Source organism: Podarcis cretensis (assembly GCF_951804945.1).
Source record: "Podarcis cretensis genome assembly, chromosome: 17".
Lineage (NCBI taxonomy): Eukaryota > Metazoa > Chordata > Lepidosauria > Squamata > Lacertidae > Podarcis > Podarcis cretensis.
The window spans coordinates 3,539,515-3,560,403 of NC_137187.1; the positions used below are offsets into that span (position 1 = coordinate 3,539,515).

General features: G+C 46.7%; 2 protein-coding genes across 3 annotated transcripts in view; one reads left to right on the forward strand and one right to left on the reverse strand.

Annotated features, from left to right (window-relative positions):
• The window catches only part of USP5 (ubiquitin specific peptidase 5), a 29,641-nt gene extending 15,696 nt beyond the window's left edge, over positions 1 to 13,945 (reverse strand). Inside the window, exons 1-8 of one of the 2 annotated variants that reach the window (XM_079960244.1) lie at positions 13,752 to 13,945; positions 7,212 to 7,337; positions 6,964 to 7,030; positions 6,614 to 6,747; positions 6,270 to 6,415; positions 5,047 to 5,231; positions 2,399 to 2,493; positions 1,479 to 1,672 (exon numbers count right to left, since the gene is read on the reverse strand). In XM_079960244.1, coding sequence (XP_079816370.1) covers positions 1,479 to 1,672; positions 2,399 to 2,493; positions 5,047 to 5,231; positions 6,270 to 6,415; positions 6,614 to 6,747; positions 6,964 to 7,030; positions 7,212 to 7,337; positions 13,752 to 13,859 — 1,055 coding nt within the window. In that variant the 5' untranslated portion in view covers positions 13,860 to 13,945. The remainder of the gene's footprint in view (positions 1 to 1,478; positions 1,673 to 2,398; positions 2,494 to 5,046; positions 5,232 to 6,269; positions 6,416 to 6,613; positions 6,748 to 6,963; positions 7,031 to 7,211; positions 7,338 to 13,751) is intronic. The other variant, XM_079960245.1, reaches the window with a different exon arrangement.
• Positions 13,946 to 14,361: 416 nt separating this feature from the next.
• Positions 14,362 to 20,815, forward strand: CDCA3 (cell division cycle associated 3). The gene is made up of 6 exons (XM_079960359.1): positions 14,362 to 14,503; positions 16,832 to 17,009; positions 17,158 to 17,296; positions 17,859 to 18,131; positions 19,304 to 19,425; positions 20,367 to 20,815. The coding sequence occupies exons 2-6, from the start codon at positions 16,890 to 16,892 to the stop codon at positions 20,505 to 20,507; spliced, it is 795 nt and encodes a 264-aa protein (XP_079816485.1). The 5' UTR covers positions 14,362 to 14,503; positions 16,832 to 16,889; the 3' UTR covers positions 20,508 to 20,815.
• Positions 20,816 to 20,889: the final 74 nt, after the last annotated feature.

Consider the following 20,889-nt stretch of genomic DNA (forward strand, 5'->3'; position numbering starts at 1 on the left):
GGGCCCAAATAATCTCAACCTCATTTTGTGAAAATAATAATAATAATGCACATGTCTAGGACTTGGAGCAGTAGAGAAACATCTCTTGCTTTTGGGTCTCTCTTGCACGTTTGGAGTTGGAATGTCCCCTTAATACAGTGGTACCTCGCAAGACGAATGCCTCGTAAGACAAAAAACTCGCAAGACGAAAGAGTTTTTCGTTTTCTGAGTTGCTTCGCAAGACGAATTTCCCTATGGGCTTGCTTCGCAAGACGAAAACGTCTTGCAAGTTTGTTTCCTTTTTCTTAAAACCGTTAATACCCAGGGTGCATTCAGGGGGTGCAGTTGCGACTTGACTTTGAGGAGCAACTCATAGCACGCGGTGCGGTAGCCTTTTTTGAGGTTTTTGAAGACTTTGGTGATTTTTGAAGCTTTTCCAAAATCCGTGCTTCGCAAGATGAAAAATTTGCAAGACGAAAAAACTCGCAGAACGAATTAATTTCGTCTTGCGAGGTACCACTGTATGACCTTGCTTAGGCACCAACTAAAGGATGCTGAGAGAGATAGCTGCCCCTCAGCTCTGAAATCTCCTTCCTCAGGAGACTCCTGTTTGGCATGGCTTCCGGAAGCAGTGTGTTTTCATTCAAGTTGGCTTCTGATAGCCAGAAGCAAGGAGGGTGGGCTTTAATTAAAGAACTGCGGCAAGCAATTTTGTGACTGATGAACTCTCACCCATTCCCAGTGCCTGAGGTGTGGCAGGGTACACACTGAATGACAGCAACAAAACTCACTGAAAATCATTATCCGAATTTTGTAGGTCTGCTAGATTTAAAAAGCTTTAGACAAGGCCCACAAATGGTTTATTTTAACTTAATTAGAAGCAGAGAGAATGAACTTGGGCTACGCTATCAGGACACGTTAATTTTTTTTCCAACCTTCAAATTCCAAAAATGAAGGGAGCTAAAAAGCTGTAACATACCTTGTGAATTCAAAATATATTTTGATTAAATCAATATAATTTAGTTTTGCTTGTCAAAGAAATCATTAGATGATTAGAAATCATTAGAAGTATTTGCAGTTAGATTATACATTGGTAAGATTTTTATTGCTTATTATTGCTTCATATTGTTGCTCTTCTTCTTCTTGTTTAGCATTGCCTGACATTTTCAGAAGGCAAAATTAAAATTCTTTGGTTTTCCAAAAGCCATCTGTGGATCTTCATCAAATGCAGACTTATCAAGCTAAATGTTGTCTAATCACAAAAATAATAGATTTGAATTCCTCACACCCAAACACATATTTTTGAGACCCTTCAACTGAAGAAACTTGCAAAAATTATGTTTCACCTTCTAAAATGACACCATACTAAGCTATGCTCTCATCTCTGACGGTGTTAATATTGCTATATTACAGGCGATATCTATTTGCACTCTCAGAAGAGATTCAATACAATTTGCTGCAGCTACAGACACAATGGAGGCCTCCTCCAGGTCACTTACTTCCGCTGGAAATCTGGTATGCTGAACAACACCTGCACTACTGAGTTGAGATAGCAGCTGTTTCCCAGGTTACGGATGCCTGTGTAGCCAGGGCCATAGAGTGGCTTGAGCTGAACCCCGGACTCTTGGATCAGCTCCCACTCACCAATCCGCTGGTTCATGTCAATCTCTAGCTCTGTCATCGTCTTGTCAGTCTGGGAAGAAAGAACCACAGAAAATGCTCAGAAAATGCCCCTCCCCCAAGAGTTGTCGATCCAAGGAAAATTAATGGAGTAAGTCACAACAAAGGCGGCATGTGAGAAAGCTTACAAAGAACTCAAGAGCTCTCTCCACACTCTCCATCTGGCAGAAGAATTATTCTGGCCACAGTCCGGCATTAGGAATTGGTAACAGGCAATTATGTTGCTGGAGGAGACTCTTGAGAGTCCCATGGGCTGCAAGAAGATCAAACCTCTCCATTCTTAAGGAAATCAGCCCTGAGTGCTCACTGGAAGGACAGAGCCTGAAGCTGAGGCTCCAATACTTTGGCCACCTCATGAGAAGAGAAGACTCCCTGGAAAAGACCCTGATGTTGGGAAAGATGGAGGGCGCAAGGAGAAGGGGATGACAGAGGACGAGATCCTTGGACGGTGTTCTCGAAGCTAACAGCATGAGTTTGACTAAACTGCGGGAGGCAGTGGAAGACAGGAGTGCCTGGCGTGTGCTGGTCCAGGGGGTCACGGAGAGTCGGACACGACCAAACGACTAAACAACAACAACAGGCAGTCTCTCTCTCTCTCACTCCCAATTTGTTCGAAAGCCTTTGAGCTACTCCAATGGCAATTCCACATCCCATCCTAGTGTCACATGTGAAAATCTCAAGCCCTAGTGGCCATGAAAATCTCAGGGCAGGAAGCAACACTCCCATTGCCCCTTCTCACCTTCTGCATTTTGAGCATGTCAATCCCAAAATGAGCCAGGTGCTCAGCCAGGTTGGGGTCCAGAACCATGTCATCTTCATCGTATGAATAGACATCTATGGAGAAAGGAAACATTGGGAGGGGAGGTGAAAACCAGCAACTTTTTACCAAGTGTATGTCGGTGCTGTTCCACCTACAGAAATCCTCAAGAGCAGGGATGACCATCTGGGGCAGCCCAGCAGGCTGAACGCTGCTTGAGCCAGCAAGATAAATTCTATCTGGTCCCCAGCAGTTCTATCATTTTTTAAAAATACAGGAGAGAAGATGAACTATCTTTGACTGCACTTTGAGTAATGCAGGGCGGGGGTGTCGTTTTTGAAAGCTGTATGCAAAAAATGCTACTTAAAATTTCAATATTACATCTTTTATATGCCTATTTTGCAGGAGTAGTGTACAATACTATTGGCCCCTAATTACTCAAGCTGCTTATGGAAGGGATGGGTTGCCCGTCAAAATATGCTCCCAGCTCATGGTCAAGAAGGTCTGCCAACTGGCAGCTGATGGGACAGACTCAGTTGTTTAAGTACACTGATCTGGCTCTTGAAGGCCTTGCAAAACCAAGGAACAGTTGTTCCTTGGTTGTTGAACGCCTTGATATTCATCCGTTTTGGCTCCCAAACGCCACCAACCCAGAAGTGAGTGTTCTGGTTTATGAACGTTTTTTGGAAGCCGAACGTCCGACATGGCTTCCAGTTGAGTGCAGGAAGCTCCTGCAGCCAATCAGAAGCTGCGCCTTGGTTGTCGAACATTTTCGGAAGTCGAACCAACTTCCGGAACGGATTCCGTTTGACAACCAAGGTATGACTGTATGTCCAAAACCTCTCCTTCCTACAAAATGTGGACAAAGAGACAGGCCTTCCAGATGTGCAGAAATATATGTCTCTCATTAACTGTGAATACCTATGCTCGATAACAGCAGAGATCCTGCAAGGCAGCGGAGGTTTAGGATCAGAGTTTTCCTTCTTCTAGAGGGGCTACCTTCCTAGGCTGATGAGCCCCCTCTGCCCCTCACTTCCCTCTACAGCATGTGCAGAAACCGCCTTCTTGACCATTAGACCGACTATTAGTCTCATCCGCTCAGTCTGCCAGAGCCTGTTTGCTTGCAAGGGTCTGTAGCAAAACTCATTTCTGACTCCCCTGTCCCAAGAACACGTGGTCATTCCTGGTGGAGCAAGGCGGGCTTCTAGGATATGTAGCAAATCAACTGCCCTAGCAGGCCTCCCAATCGTGGAAGAATGTTGGCATATGCAAGAATAGCAGTGCTCACTTCAAGTTGGTGGGGAAAAGAGGAGTCAGCTCCAACCCAAACTGTCCTTGGGCCCAGGCAGCAAAGGCTTCTTGCAGTCCCCTATGACTGTAACTGCTTCATAGCAAGAGCACGATCAAGCAAATCTGTCCCCGGCCACAGACTCCAAAGTAGGAGGCAAAAACCATTCCAGCACCTGTCTTGTCTGCGGGATGTAATCCATTGGTACAGTCAAATGCAACAATCCTTATTTCCCCAGAGTGGGCCCAGGCAGGGGCACATCCAGTCAGTGCAACTTCCTGTTCCACTGGTCTGGAGCATCTTCCCCCTGCATGTGACCTGGGAGATGGGCATGGCTGACTCCATAATAGAGCCATCATGCAGCCATTTTCTCAGTCTGTTGTCTTGCTACGCTTGCTCTCTTGCTTACTGTTCTCCTGCCGCCATTTTGTTCTATTAATGTAATTCTGCTGTCTGCTGGCTCTCAGCCAGCAGCACATGAGTTAAGTCTCCATATGAGATGTGTAAATACTAAGTAAAGCCTGTCTTTCAGGGACCAAATCGTGAACTGAAATGTGAGTAAACTTTTTGTTACTTTACTCAGAAAGACTCTTGTGTCTTATGTTTTTATGCATATTGTATTATTCATATGATGTTAGCCGCTCTGAGCCTGGCTCCGGCCGGGGAAGGTGGTGTACAAATAATAATAATAATAATAATTAGGGTCAAATGGGACACCAGGAAATAATCTTAACTAAGAGATTCAACGGGACGTGGGTGGCGCTGTGGGTAAAACCTCAGTGCCTAGGACTTGCCGGTGGTTCGAATCCCCTCGGCGGGGTGAGCTCCCGTCTTTCGGTCCCAGCTCCTGCCCACCTAGCAGTTCGAAAAGTGCAAGTAGATAATAATAATAATAATAATAATTTATTATTTATACCCCGCCCATCTGGCTGAGCTTCCCCAGATAGGTACCGTTGTATAGTGGGAAGGTAAACGGCGTTTCCGTGTGCTGCGCTGGTGCTGGCTCACCAGAGCAGCTTCGTCACACTGGCTATGTGACCCGGAAGTGTCTCTGGACAGCACTGGCTCCCGGCCTCTTAAGTGAGATGAGCGCACAACCCTAGAGTCGGACACGACTGGCCCGTACGGGCAGGGGTACCTTTACCTTTACCTTAAGAGATTCAAACGAATCTGCAAACTAGCTTCCAGCTATATTGAGGGGAATTTGCTCTGCTACATCACTTCACTAGCATGAGTGAGGGAGGGATAATACTTATTCAATACATCCTTTCCTACTATTCTTAACATTCCCACATTGTCAGGACAGAGAATGACTGCAGCCTCAGCTAGACGCTTCGCTCACCAGCTCCGTCAGGAGTGATTGTTCCCAGCTTCACGGCCAACGGGTAGCCCGTTTCCCGGTAATGTTCCACTGCGTGGTTGTTGCCCCCGCTGCCGTCAAAGTAGCGTCGTCCACACAAGATGGAGCCATCGGTCATGTTGAGCCACAGGTTCTCGCGCATGTCGCACTTGCTGCACTTCCAGCCACTGCCAATGGAAACAGGTGGGGGATAAGCGACTTCTCTCAGCCACTGCGACTTTCAGCAAACCAGGAACAGGCAGGCAGCCATGTACAAGCAAGCCTGGGCATAGGCACACATGCAAGCCTGCCTCCTTCCTGGAGAACTTGCAGGCTTGCATCCTAAATGTGAGTGACCGCAGAGAAGGGGCAAAGGGCATCAGGTGAGAGCAGGCGGGGAGACTTGGTAAGCGTCAATGGAGCTCCGCCCTTCCTCCCGCTACAGGACTCAGCAGAGGGATGGAGAAATATGAGCAGCCTGGGAGTCATTTTGGACTCACAACTGTCCATGGGGGCGCAGGTCAATTCTGTGTCCAGGGCAGCTGTCTACCAAGCTCCACCTGGTACGCTGGCTGAGACCCTCCCTGCCGCAGACTGTCTTGCCAGACTGGTGCATGCTCTAGTTATCTCCTGCTTGGACTACTGCAATTCACTCTACGTAGGGATACCTTTGAAGGTGACCCGGAAACTACAACTCATCCAGAATGCAGCAGCTAGACTGGTGACTGGGATTGGCCGCCGGGACCACATAACACCGGTCCTGAGAGATCTGCATTGGCTCCCAGTACATTTCCAAGCACAATTCAAAGTGTTGGTGCTGACCTTTAAAGCCCTAAATGGCCTTGGCCCAGTAATACCTGAAGGAGCGTCTCCACCCCCATCGTTCAGCCCGGACACTGAGGTCCAGCTCCAAGGGCCTTCTGGCGGTTCCCTCAAGAAGTGAGGTTACAGGGAACCAGGCAGAGGGTCTTCTCAGTAGTGGCGCCTGCCCTGTGGAATGCCCTCCCATCAGATGTCAAGGAAATAAACAATTATCTGACTTTGAGAAGACATCTGGAGGCAACCCTCTTTAGGGAAGTTTTTAATGTTTGATGTTTTAATGTGTTCTTAATATTCTGTTGGGAGCCACCCAGAGTAGCTAGGGAAACCCAGCCAGATGGGCGGGGTATAAAGAAATAAATATTATTAACTGTATTATTATGCCGAGACTTTGCAATCAAACTCACCAAGGAGGGATACGCACAGCATTCTGGAGCTGCTGCAGTGAGAAGGCGTGCCTTGACACACGCCGAACCTCCCCATCCCAGGCCTGCACCTCCTGCTTCCGCGAGGCAGAGTCTGCTGTCAGAATCGCTTCAATTGCACTGGAAATCTGAACGGCCAAGAGGAGAGGGTCAGCCTTCCAGTGTCTCCTAACCTACCCACCTTCATTGCACCTGCAGACAGAGTTCTGCCAAGGCACCTTGATACTCCCCCCCCCCCCGCCAAGCCCCAGTACTTGGCCTTTCTTCTGCCCCCAACAAACAATCCAGGACCACCTCCCCCCCCCCCGATGAAACAGAGAGCCTACCCTGTCCTTGACCATATCTGGCAGACCCTCCAGTCCATCTCGAGGAATATCCAAGTGCTCTGGTAAAATGACTATTTTGACATATTCATCATATTCATATTTCTCCTCCGGGATGTCAAACCCACCTTCCACGCCTGCCAAAAGAGAAGCATAACAGCAGCAAATGAGAGGTGCAAGAGACAACATGATAAGATCAGGAAGCAGAAGTCTGAGCCAAACACCAAACTCCACATCATCGGAGCCCCCAGCTTAGGACATGTATGATCTAAAAGGGAATGGGAAATATCAGCTTCCCTGCAGTCTTTACTTCATTCTCAGGGTACCAGAGAGGAGCAGGGATAGTTGCTTACCAATAGCTAGACGTGTTGGTTTCTTCCTAGGAGGATCTCCAGAGCTGGAGTTGGTATCTTCTTCTTTCTGGAGCAGAGTCAAGAGGGAGGTAGTTAGGAAGCCATCCCAAAGACTGGGCCACAGCCCACAAGGCAGTAGCCATTGGGCCCTGGAATTTCTTCCCCTGCTCATAAAGTTAAACACGTGAACCCCACTTTCTCAGCTCAAGCAGTTCAAGCGCATAAGGTAGAAAGCTAGCTATTCTTACCAACTTGCGTGTCTTCTTAAGATGTAGATAAACTCGCTGACCTGTTTTCTCATAATGCTTCCCCACATATTGCTTTCCAAAGCCCAGGAATGTGTTCATGCAAATATACAAGCCTCCATCAGACTCCTGTAGAATAGAAATACAAGGACATTCAACAGGTATGGGGGTTGAGGGGTTGTTGATGAGTCTGCAGCGCTGTGAGTAACCCATTTTTATTTTTTTGAAACAACAATATCACAAAGATTCTATGCCCCAAAAGCTAAAAGCCCGCAGCCTAAGCTATCTAAATGTATTCCATCTGCAAGTCTCTTGTTTTTAACAATTTCTTAAAGATTCCAGGCTCTTTGCCACACAACTTCCAAGCACATCTGTGCAATCTTCAGGAAGCTGAGTTCTACACCCAACACTACATTCTGTGTTGTTGTTTTTCTGCACTCTTCAGAATTGGGGCCTAAAGGCAGCCCAGTCTACAAACTGCATTTGAAAACCAAATCCAGCCTACAAACCAAGCTGCACAGTCTGCACTGGAGTGGACCAGATTCTACAAGCGGGGAAATCAAATGTTTGCATGTCCTCCCCCCGCCCGGTTTAAATTAAAAGCCTGCACAGTTAAGTGTGCCAGTGAGAAGGCTAGACTGAAACCATTGTGCCAACATACCAGCTTGACATGTGCATGGGAGATTTGAAGTGGAACATCATTCAAGCCATTCAAACTGAAGTGGTTCAAACGAGAGGTCTACGTCACGTTTTGTCCCTTGTCTTTAATATGGAGGATTTCCAGGTTTGAGGCATTTTCGCTTGTCACAGGGTGCGAGGCTGCTTCCTCTCTGAACTATCTTTCAGTTATCATTTTCTGTAGCCTACCCAGCCAATGATGTTTTGGAGACAGAGGAACCACAATCACACACACAGTATTCCAAGGTTGAGTTCATATAAAACAAATCATATCAAAGTGTGAACACACAAATGTATTCAGAGGAAAAATCGCAGCCGCTTTTGTTCTGCCTCTGGTCCTCCTGCTGCTGAAATACCCATTATCAGTAGCTAAGTCACGGTTTGGCTTAGTGTTATGTTTGAACTAGGGCTTGTGGTTTGTATCCTTCAGACAAACAGCAGTTAGTGAAGAACATACCTTGGCTGCAGCTCGTGGTTTGTGTGGAGCGAGACAAACCACGAGCCCAGCTTAACACTTAAAACTAAGCCAAACCATGGCTTTGATCTCGGTAGCTCAGCAGCAGCAGAACTGAGGGAGAAGCAAAGCAGCTGTGACTTTGGCTATGAGTACCCACACACTCGTAAGTTCATGCTTAGCTATGGTCTGGTTTAGTGCCTAAATGTGAGTGTGAGCACGCAATAGATTCATGCAGTGATTTGATACTTGCTATTTATTATTATTTTTAAACACTTCCTGAGACATCAAAGACCCAAGGAAAAAGCTTAAAGCTTTGAGTAAAGCGTAACTATGAAGATCGAGAAAGAGACAGGTCATTTGGTGTGTTCTTCTGCATTGCCTTTTACCCCTGTGTAACTCGATAAAGATCAGGGCTGGTTTACAATTGTCAGTCTTGTTTAGATGCCTATTTGGACATATGAACTGCATATATTAATCTATTCATTTAAGTTACAAATGATGGAATATTTTTGTTGTTATTGTTAGCCTATTTTTGTTGTTATTGTTAGCCTATGATTTTTCTATCCTCCCCCTGGTTATATTTGCAATTTTTTTATTTATTTCATGGACCGGCTTTCTGCACAGAGGTTAAGGATGCTACTCAAGGCAGATCGGTTGTCGATCCATTTTTCTTCCAATTCCACAAATCCCAGCATGGCCAGATTCTCACTCAAGATGAACCAGCCTCCTGGGCATCTTTGCTCCCAGGAATGTGGCAGGCAGATAAAGAGCAGAAGGGAAGGGAGAAGAGATGAAGTTGATCTTTGGAGAAGAGCCTTACCAGACTCTCTTTCAAGCCAAGCAGTCTCAGCACAGATCATTCACAATCATTCTGTGTCGGAGAGAAAGTTGCCAGTCTACTCCTATATTCCTGGTTTCTGCTTGCTGAGTAATAGTTGCTGTCTGGCTCCTTATGCAGCTGTGCTCCACCCTCAAACATCTGACCTGCTGCCAGGAATCACCCTCCTTAGGCAGACACTGGACTGCAAGCCTCCCTTCCTCCTGTGGTCTAGGCTGCTTTTACTGTCCAGGAAGCAGTACAATATTCATCTCAGTGAACAACCAGTGCTCTCCCCTTTTATCCCCGCTGACTGGGTGTGTATCCAGTGTTAAAAATTCAGATATATAAGCTGAGTGCCAAATGGATTCTTAAACCAAGGTTGCAGCCGCCAAAACAGAAAGTCCAGTTGCTATCTGGGGGCAAGACAGCGCTTAAGTCTTATCTGCTAAATGATGGACTGAATGTGATTATCATTTAAACATCTGGCTAGTTCAGATGGCAACCTTGAGCCAGGTTAAGAACTTTTGAGAGCTTAAAAAAGAAAAGTTTCTTGATTCAGGGACAGTCCACATATATAGTCCTATTCCTACCTCTTTTTTTCTTAATGGTGACTGCTCCTGTTCAGGCTGCACAGAAAAAGTATTTTGGTTCCAGAAATTCATTCTGATTGTGCAGAAAATAAAATATAACTGATAGAATTCTAAAGGCTGGGGGATTAGTGTGTGAAAACAGGCAAGATCTAAGGATCCCCAGGCATCCACCTCCAGCTGGTGGAGACATCAGGTGCCATCCTGGCGCCCAGGCATCTTCACTTGCCCGCAAATGGTCAAAAGCCAGATGCAGAATGTGCCTGGCTAATTTCGAACATCGGGTGTGTCCTCATTAAAAAACTTTTGATCTGGTTATCGCAATAAATCCTAATCAACTGGTGAAGCTGAACCTGGGGAAGAACGTCTGTTGCATAGAAAGTATATGCAGGATTTTTTTACAACTTGTAAAAGTTGGTTTTAAATTAATTGGATAATTCCAACAGTTAAAACAGTGAACCGAGTAACAGGCGCAGCGCTAGATTTTCTGAACACATCCTCCAATAGCAGTTTGTATTAGGCACCATGAAAACACCCAAAGCTGGATAAATCTCAGGTAGCTGCTGTTTCTCAAACTCTTCCCTGCAAGGTACAACATGGTTTGAAGTGTGTGTGGTGAAGCATCCCTATTCTGAGATCGAACATTTTGTTTCCATTAATTCTTAAAAGCAGATCAGTCTTTTTATTATAGGATGTTTGATTCCAAATCTACCTATGGACAGTACTGCTGCATATCATTTTCAGGAAATTTGGGTCCATGTGCAAGATTGTAATGGGCAACAGTAGAAATATGGCATTCAAGTCCTTTCTGGGTTTGAGATTTAAAGTAGTGTTAAACTCAAACATAACAGACAACAGCACCTGTTTCTGAAAGAATACAGATTTTTATTTAATATAATCCCATCAAGATGCATGGCGCTTTAAAACAGTATAACATGTGGGTATTGACCATTGTCACTTAGATTCCAAATTACAGATAAGGAGGCCTTGAAACCAACTGCTCAAGACAGATTTTGTGAGATCCGAATGCTTATCCCATTCTTGACAATACGTGTGGTATTAGTTCTGTACTGGTGAATGCGAACAACATGCCAAATGATAGACATCACCCTGTCAGTGTCAAAAATCACTCTACAGCCATTTCTTGGTGACTACCAGCTAGTCTCAAATGCACTTTTTCTGATCATGTTTGTTGTGAAGGATTCATTATGTCTCCCCAGAATTTCTGTCGCAGGAATGTTGTATTTTCACAAGACTCAAACTGCAACACGCTGTTGCTGGGAAATTGTTATTATTTCCCCAGCTAGTAGAAACAATCTATGTTTGGAGAGGCCTGGAATGTGATAATGCAAATGAGAACCTGTCAGACAGGGTCCCCAAAGCTGCCAATCATTGCAACCAAACAGCCCCAGTCAAGTGCCTCAAACAATCCCTTCCTACCCATTTGTAGAGGTTTGTGGGGAGCTAAGAAAAAGGAGGCAACTTTCCTGTTGTTTAAAAGAGACTCATTCTTCTGGCCCATCTAGTCTAGCACACTGTTCTCACAGTGGCCAGCCCATATGCCCAAGCTGATCTTTCAAGGAGATGCTCTTGGTCGTTTCATGACCAGCGGATTGCCAGTTGGTGCCAACATGAAAGCAAGCCATCTCTGTAACTGTTCCCACCCTCAGGAACGCCCACCTTTAGGCAATTTGTGAGATGGAGGCAGTAATGATCTCAGAGCACTAAACATACACGTTTACCGACACTCTCCATGACTCTTAATTTTTGTTTTGTACACTGCTCAGCTTTATCTGTGATATACTGTTGTGTTCAGTTTAAATCTATTTCTCAGGAAATTACATTGAATGCAGTGTTATTTTTTAAAATCATTTTTATATAAACTACTTAAGAGATTTTTTTCATTGCTGCTATTACTTAGAATCATAGGTTTGTCTGGTGCCTTTCTTATACATCTTTAGACACCAGACAAAAATGTTCCTCTTCAACCAGATCTTTGACTGATCAACATTCTATGTCCTTTTAAATGTGTCTGGACAGGGAAGGTATTGGTTTGTTTCGTTCTTGGATTTATTAATTATTTTGTGTTCTTGGTCTGTATTTTTAGGCTGTGAACCACCCTGAGATCTTTAGACGAAGGGTGGTATACACATTTAATATATAAAAATAACAGAATCATAGCGCTGGAAGGGGCCATGAGAGTCATCTTCTAGTTTAGCCCCCTGAGATGCGGGAATCTTTTGCCCAAGGTGGGGCTCGAACCCGCAACCCTGAGATTTAAGAACCTTGTGCTCTACCCAATGAACGATCCCAGCTTAGTATAAGTTGTGTGTGTGGTTGTTATATAATGGAAATCAATCAAATTATTAAAAGAAAAACTATGAAAAGAAAAACAAAACAAATAAACAAGCAAGCAAGCAAGCAAACAAACAAAGACCTTGGATGCCAGAGGCTCAGGACCTTGTCGCATCAATCCATGCGATGGTCACCTCCAGGCTTAACTACTGTAATTCGCTCTATGTGGGGCTGCCCTTGAAGCTGTCCCAGAAACTCCAGCGGGTGCAGAATGCTGCAGCGAAGCTCCTCACAGGGTCTCTGCCATGGGAGCATATTCACCCAGTGCTTTTCAAGCTGCACTGGCTCCTGGTGGAGTACAGGGTCGGATTTAAGGTGCTGGTTTTGACCTTTAAAGCCCTTCATGGCCTAGGACCCATGTACCTACGGGACTGCCTCTCCTGGTATGCCCCATGGAGGACCTTGAGGTTCATATATAGCAACACCCTAGAAGTCCCGGGTCCTAAGGAAGTTAGATTAGCCTCAACCAGAGCCAGGGCCTTCTCAACACTGGCTCCAGCCTGGCGGAACGCTCTGTCTCATGAGACCAGGGCCCTGCGGGATCTGATTTCTTTCCGCAGGGCCTGTAAGACAGAATTGTTCCACCTGGCCTTTGGCTTAGAATCAGTTTGATTCCCTCCCCCTCTTTCTTTTTCCTTTCTCCTCCTGTGAAGAGGCTGCATCCTAATGTTTTAATGTTGTATCTTAACCTTTTAAATTGTATTTTAATCAACTTGTTTTTATTATTGGTTGTTAGCCGCCCTGAACTCGGTCTTATTATTATTACCGACTGACTGATCCCAGCTTAGTATAAGTTGTGTGTGGTTGTTATATGGAAATCAATCAAATTATTTAAAAAAAAACTATGAAAAGAAAAACAAAACAAATAAACAAGCAAGCAAGCAAGCAAGCAAACAGACGAAGACCTCGGATGCCAGAGGCTCAGGACCTCGTCGCATCAATCCCATGTAAAAGGTGTGGCTGCGGAGCCAGTGATGCAGCACACGTGCGATTCGAAATTGAGAGGCCTGACTTTGCCCTTTCTCCCCGCCCCAAAGGGCTTCGGGATTTGCAGTTTTCTGGGGGGGTCGCCGCCGCCAAGCACACAGACAAGAGGGACTCCGTTTCCCAGCATGCCCCGCCCCGATAGTTCCAGAGACTTCAGTAGTCCAGCGAAGCGCAGCCGTACAGCCGGCAGCCGGGCGCGAGAACTACAGCTCCCAGCATGCCGCGCGCGCCCCCCTCAGCTTCGAAGCGGCCCGGCCTTGTATCGCTTCAGAACGGCTGAGGCGGCCTGTCAGAGGGATAAGGGGCCGGGAAAGCGGCAGGGTGGGGCAACCGCAGACGAGTCGCGGGCCTAAGCGAAGAGGAAGGCGGCGGCTCCCGCGGAACTACAATCCCCAGTAAGCCAAGCGTATTTCAAGCAACTGAAAAAGGAAAAGGTGACTGGGCCGCGGTGCCTGCTGGGACCTGTAGTGCTCTTTCGGCTCCCTGGCGGCAGGTTCGAAAGGACGTCACGCACTGGGAAAAATACAAGTCCCATGGTGCCTTGCGCCCGGCTACGCTAACCTCCTCCCCCCACCCCGCTCCCACAGCCTGGGCGGCCGGAGTCTGCGGCGACAACGGGGGCTCCCTCCGGCGCCCGGCGCTTTCGTACGGGAGCTTACCGGGGTGTCGAAGGAGAAGGCGCACTCATCCTTATGGACGCGGTCTCCGGCCTTGGGGACCCGGATGGATGGCAGTACAGAGAGTAGCGCTTCACTCAGCTCCGCCATGACAGCTGCTTTTTCCGACTCCTCCCACAGCAAGGTCCGACCAATCAGAGAGCGACGTACCTCAGGCTCCACTAGCCAATGAGGGCAGCCACGAAGACGAATGCTAGGACGCGCGGTGCTTTGTTTGGTTCGTCCTCCTCACCTACCTTCCCCCGCCTATCAGCGCTTTCGTTCTAAACGGACATCCTCCTGATCCAATAAAAATACTAGGTGCCCCTTCCGACAAATGGAAACGTTCGGTTTCTTTTTTTAAAAACTCCGCCCAATAAGATTAGACGTCGAGCTGTGCTATTGGGTGGTGGGCTTTTGTATTTGCCCGAATTAGCCAATAAAATAGCGTCGGCTCGTTGGCCCACCCTGTCTTCTAATTGATTGACAAACGCTCCGCCAATAGAAGGCCACTATAGGAGGGGCAACGCTTTCGACTTTCCAGTTAAAAAGAAAAAGAGGGTGGGGAGAAGGAAGGGAGAAAACGGGATTGACGTCACCTTGAGCCGCTCCGCAGAGGGCTGCGAGTTGAGTGACGGGAGCTTGAGCCATTCAGAGCTGCTGCGTGGCGGCTGTGTGTGGGGGGGGGGGAAGGCGGGAGATTCGAATTGCCTCCGACCGAGTTGGCCCTCAGAGCGCCGGGCGGGCGAAAGCAAGTGAGTCGCACGTAGCGGGGCCGTAACTCGGGTGTGGGAAGAAGGGCAGCCAGGATAGCTGGCGACGGGCGGGACCCCACGGGGAAGGTGGCTCGGGACTTGGCGAGCTTAGCTGGGACTCGGGTCCGCAGAGGTCCCTGCACGGAGAAAGCTAGCAGCTCAGGGAGGAGGCCCCCTTTCACCTGACAACTGGCCTTCTACGTGCAAGATATATTCTTATTCTTATTATTCTTATTATTATCATAATCATTACTATCATCATTTATACCACGCCTTTTTCCCGGACAAGGACTTTAAGGTGGACTTTAGCAGATTAACATTATATGTCCTTTTAAATGTTGTTGCAGGAGTGGGGTTATATGTTTGTTTTTATTGTGGATAATAATAATAATAATAATAATAATAATAATAATATATTTTTTTATACCCCGCCCTCCCCAGCCAAGGCCGGGCTCAGAGCGGCTTACAAACAATAATAAAAACAAGAAGAATGATTACAACTTAAAAACAAAAATAAAATACAACATTAAAATAATGGAACATTAAAATATTAAAATGTAGCCTCATCGCAGGAGGAGAAGGAAAAGAAAAAAAAAAGAGAGAGGGAGGGAATCAAATTGGCTCCAAGCCAAAGGCCAATATGTGTTCTCATATTGTTCAGTTCAGTTAGGTTGTGAACTGCCCTGGGATTTTCCAATGGAGGGCAGCATACAAATTTAATAAATACAGTGGTACCTCAGGTTAAGTACTTAATTCGTTCTGGAGGTCCGTTCTTAACCTGAAACTGTTCTTAACCTGAAGCACCACTTTAGCTCATGGGGCCTCCCGCTGCCGCTGCATTGCCAGAGCACGATTTGTCTTCTCATCCTGAAGCAAAGTTCTTAACCTGAAGCACTATTTCTGGGTTAGCGGAGTCTGTAACCTGAAGCATATGTAACCTGAGATACCACTGTACTTGCATATGCAATTCATTGTTGTGACCCATGCTGGAATCAGTGTGATGATATATAAATACTTTAAAATAAAATAAACTGACATAATAATAATAGCAGGAACAGCTAAAGCATATTGGACAGGAATCATTTAAAAAAATCAATAGCATTACCGGTAAATTTTATATATATATATATATATATATATATATATATATATATATAGTGTGTGTGTGTGTGTGTATATATATATATATATATATATAATATGTATTGCTGGTTTTAATGTACAGTGGTACCTCGGGTTACATACACTTCAGGTTACAGACTCCGCTAACCCAGAAATAGTGCTTCAGGTTAAGAACTTTGCTTCAGGATGAGAACAGAAATCGGGCTCCGGCGGTGCGGCGGCAGCGGGAGGCCCCATGAGCTAAAGTGGTGCTTCAGGTTAAGAACAGTTTCAGGTTAAGTACGGACCTCCGGAACGAATTAAGTACTTAACCCAAGGTACCACTGTATGTGTTTTGGGCTTAAAATATTCTGAGTTGCTGTGAATTGCTGTGGCCAAAAAAAAAGAGACTACTGGTGATAACATATGGTGATTTATATTAAGGAGTGTTCAGTCGTGGTTCCCCTCCACTTGCAGTCTGAGGTGCTGCTACCCCTTCAGTGAGAGCTATATGGAATTTGAGAGGTTTCCACTGGGTGTTGTGGGAATGCTAATACAGTGGTGCCCCGCAAGACGAATGCCTCTCAAGACAAAAAACCCGCTAGACGAAAGGGTTTTCCGTTTTGGAGGCGCTTCGCAAAACGAATTTCCTATGGGCTTGCTTTGCAAGACGAAAATGTATTGCGAGTTCCTGCGGGTTTTTTGTTCTCCCCCCCCCCTTTTTCTAAGCCGCTTATCTGCTAAGCCGCTAATAGCGCTAATCCGCTAAGCCGTCAGTGGGCTTGCTTTGCAAGACGAAAAAACCACTAGACGAAGAGACTCGCGGAACGGATTCTTTTCGTCTTGCGAGGCACCACTGTATCTTCTTCAGTATTTCCCCCTTGATTTATGCTGGCTGGCAATGCTATTTTTGCAGAAAAAGAGGTGCCAGAACCCACCATGAATTCTTCCCTTATTCTCTTATAATGGCAATGGCACCCACCTGAGAGGCGCCAGAACTGAGTTCCAGCTGAAAAAAAGCCCTTCTGGCTGGTAATCTAGATACCCCTTAAGGGAGACGGTGCCAGGAGTTCATAATGGCTTCTTCTATGCTTTCTTCATCCCTCAGTGCTTTGAGGTAGCAGGCCTTTTTAAACTGAGGGTAGCCTTTGATTTAGAATATTACACTGTTGGTGACCCTTTTACCGGATTGTAACTCAAGATGTCGAGTGGCTCTTCTTTCTACAGAAGTCTTGGTCAGCAGAAGAATTGCCCTGAGGAGTTGCTGTGTTTGCTGCCTGCCGTCATGGGGGCTTCCGAGAGCTCTCCAACAACACCCACCTGCAAGCCTCTGCTGAATAAACACCTGCAACACGTTAGCGATCCACGATCACCTACAGCTGGGATCCTGAGAACTCCCATAGAGGTACAGGGAGACCTTGATGCCCATCTTTCAATGCCTCTCTAAAGCAGCATGGCTTAGCATGCTGTCCCTCTTTCCCCATCCGCTTCCTGTTATTTGTTCTAACTTAGCTCACACAGGCTGAGCCATGCTCATATTCATTGTTCCTTAGGTGGAAAGCTCCCCGCAAGCGAGTCCCCTGCCTGATCCAAAGGACGTTGGCTTGGTACCCAACAAGCAGAATCTTAGCTGCGACCCTCGTTCCCCAACACCTGGTGTCTCGCGTACTCCCGTGAAACCTGTGGAGCCAGGTAAGTGGGGATGTGATGCCCAGTAACCCTAATGAGCAGAGAAATGGGACCTTTGATTTTCCTGGCTTGAGAACTGCCGCTCGGCAGAATGGTTCCCAAGAACCATGGTGAGAAATGTTGGCTGTTCTTTCCTGTCTTTGAGGAAAGAGCTGAGTGGACTCAGAGCCATCATCTGTTTAGGGAAATTTTTAATGTTTGATGTTTTATTGTGTTTTTAAATTCTGTTGGGAGCCGTCCAGAGTGGCTGGGGAAACCCAGCCAGATGGGCGGGGTATTAACAACAACAACAAAATTATCATCATCATCATCATCATCATCATCATCATCTTGCCAAAGATGGCTCTGCTCTTGTGTTGCCTCAAACTCAGAGGTGAAAACATGTGGTTCCTGCTGGAAGTTTATCGAAGATGTTTCTCCTGACATAAGATTTCACATTTATTTATTCAGTTTGTGTGTCATATAAAAAAAGCATTTTCTAGGCAACATACACAGCAAAAATAGGTGAAATTAAAACAAACCATACAACTCATATTCTCAGGTCTGTGATTTTCCACCTTTCCAGACACCATAAACTGTCTAGTGAAGCAACTCAGCAGAGTCTTTGTAGCAGAGGACTTGGAGGGAGATATCTTTCTGGAGGAGTCTTGCTGTGAAAGCCAGAAGTCTGAAGCTGCCCTTGTGACAGAGGAGGCTTCCAGGGGAAAAGATTCTCCAGGAGAAGCATCCCAGGAGAGTCCGCTGTGGGCAGAGGAGAGAAATGAGCCGCTGCCCTCCAACACTTCTGCTGCAGCTGCAACAAGATCAGCTCCCCCTGTTGGTGTTCTTCATCCAACAGGTAAGGCTTGGATCACTCCAGGCAGGGCCTCTAGTCAGTTGCTGTCATGGACAGGTTGGATACAGAGGAATGGGGGGAGGCAGCAGCTGGGGAAGCCCCCAAGCGAAGGCGGCTCAGAGCCCAGGTAGTGGTTGTGGGACAACAGTGGGTGGGAGGGAGAAGACTGGGAAGAGTGTCAGAAGCTGAAGAGGTAACATGGCTTAGTGAGCTGTGAGAGTCTGTGGCCGAGTAAAGTCCAGAATCAGAGGCAGATGCTGAACAGGAGAGTGGAATGAGGGAGGCCAAGAGGCAGAGATGAGTCCAGCTGGTGAAGAGGCACAGGGGTCTCCCCCTCCTGCTGCAACATTCTCCTCTCCACCCTTCTCTCCCAGAACCAGAAGAAGCATGCAGAGGGTGGAGGTGAGGTTGGTTGCATGCAGGCGCAGTATCTGATCGCTTGGGGGGGGGGACAAACCCTGGCGATGAGGGGACTAAGGCAGCTGTGGGGAGGCAGGGACCCCCAGTCTCAGCAACTGCTTCATGGGGGCAAGAACCGCCAGAGATGAGTTGCTGTGCTCATTAGACCTGAAACTCCTTTGCAAACTGTGGCTAGCAAGAGTTAATTCCAACTTGCCTGGTGTGATTTACTGCTGGCTTGCTCATGACAGCTCCTGTTCAGTGGGGAGTGAGGGAACAGGAATTTCATGGGGGTAGTGGGGGGGCAAGGATGTTTGTGTGTAAACACATATTTTTGGGTGTGCAGTTGTAGCAGTGTAAGCTGGTGGTTACTGTGAAAGGTATGGGGGGAACTAGTGCTGGCCCCCCACTCCTGTCAAACAGTGTCTCCCATGCATGCAATTTGCAAATCAGGCTTGGTTTATAACTAAATGCTGGATATGATGAGGCAAGTGTTCCATCTCTGCCAGCTTCCTCTTGGGAGATCCCTGCCCCAAAGGGAAAATGGAGGAACACAGTGCAAGCTGCTGGTTGGCTGGCGCAGCAAAGTGTGCTCTACCTCTCCGGTTGTGTCTCCCAGACCATATGGAGGTGGAGCAGGGGTGTGTCAAAGCTCTTGCACTTCCATTTTGAGAAATTGTAGAGTTGCCGAGGGTCATCTAGTCCAACCTGCTGCAATGCATGAATGCTGCATGCTAAGTTTTCATTGATTTGTTCTCTGCCCTTTTCTTCCCAAGGGAGCAGAACGACAAGGCACAGAGCCAGCAGCAAGATACTGGCAATGTCAACGGGTGCTGGACGTTCTCCCCTAAGTGTCTTGCAGGACGACAATTCCCCAAATTCCCTTGCTTCTCATCAGGTGATGTATGGGGAAGGAAGTCTCTCTACATTTCCACTGACCATAAAAGCTAGGAGCTCTGACACCCCTCTGCTGTATTTCTAGGGCTTGGATTCTCAGTTTCAGCAGTCGGAGCAGAATTGATTGCTTGGTGCCTCTTCCATCCTATTAGTTTTGTTATGGTCCCTCCAGCTTCAAATGAGATTGTGTATATAGTTTTTGAAACACCATTGGAAAAGCCTGCAAACACTCTCCTAAACCTCTGGAAACCCTTTGGGGAAAAACCAGCAGCACTTACCAGACGCCAGACTCCACCACAATTGCCCCCTCCAAACTTCCTTGTTCAAACTCCAAACTCCCCACAGACCCTCAATGGTTGGTGTAAGGACTCCTGGGATTGCACTTGCAAAGACTTATGGGATTGCTAGGTGCTGTTTTTGCACCTTATTTTTTTTACCTTTCTGGGCTCTTTTAGGGCCGTTTTTGCCATTTTAAAAGTCACATCCATGTTTGGCGTGATGCATGCGCAGCCATGCATCAATTGAATGAGCGTAAATTGGGTTGTTGCCTGTACTTTTCTTCCTAAAACTCAAATGAGTTCTAAGGCACAAAATAAGAGTCCACCACAACTGGGGGCACTACTGGGGGATAAAATCTCACCACCTTTACTGTCTAGCTAGACCCTGGCAGCTTGGCCTCCTCTGACAGGGGAAGCACAGCAGGAGAAATGAGGCCGGTGTGTGTTTCTGTGTCTGTCTGTTTGCACAGAAACACTGAGTTCTTGACCTTTTCTCTCTCGCTGGATATCTTTTGGGGGAATAATTTTATTAAAACTTGTAAATGCCCTCTGTCCCAACTTGTCACTGGTTGTTCCTATCTGGCGGTGGGAGCATTTGTGTGCACTGGTGTCTCTCCCACTCCCCATCTCAACATGGCAACATCTTGTTTTTCCTTCTCTTCAGAGTAAGAGGCGACCGTCAGTGGCCGATAACCAAGGAGAGCGCAAGGAAGGCGTGTTAAATTCTGGACGAGGCTTCAAAACAGGCTTCTACAGCTGGGATTCCTTGAATAAAGAGAATCAGCGTCATTTAGTTGAAAACTAGTCTCCTTCAGATGCTCCAGGAATTCCTGGCCCCTGGAAGCTGCAGGAAGGATACTCTGAAGACTCGAGGATTGTGGCCCTATCGTGGGAAATACAGCCTTTGCCTCCCTGGCAACTGGTTTCCCTCTCACTGCTTCTGTTCTCAGTAAAGGAGTTGCTCTTTATATAGTTCTCTCATCTCTGGCTTCATATTTATGTTTTATCTTGTACAGACTCTAGTAGGTAGCTTACCTTCTGAAATGTCTTTGCTGCTTTCAACTTTCTGTTTTCTGTCTTGTGTGGAAAATAAACTTTGGCTTTTGATCGAGACAGCGGCTCTTTGGTATTTTGCAACCTGCTGGGAGGGAGGCTAGTGAACTGTGCTGTTTTTTGTTGGAAGAGTT

Excerpts from the sequence above, each read along its gene's own strand:
- CDCA3 (XM_079960359.1), top strand. The coding sequence starts at position 16,890 with ATGGGGGCTTCCGAGAGCTCTCCAACAACACCCACCTGCAAGCCTCTG. Across the intron at positions 18,132-19,303 it reads TGGTGTTCTTCATCCAACAG|GGAGCAGAACGACAAGGCAC; the intron begins GTAAGGCTTGGA and ends TTTCTTCCCAAG. Across the intron at positions 19,426-20,366 it reads ATTCCCTTGCTTCTCATCAG|AGTAAGAGGCGACCGTCAGT; the intron begins GTGATGTATGGG and ends CCTTCTCTTCAG.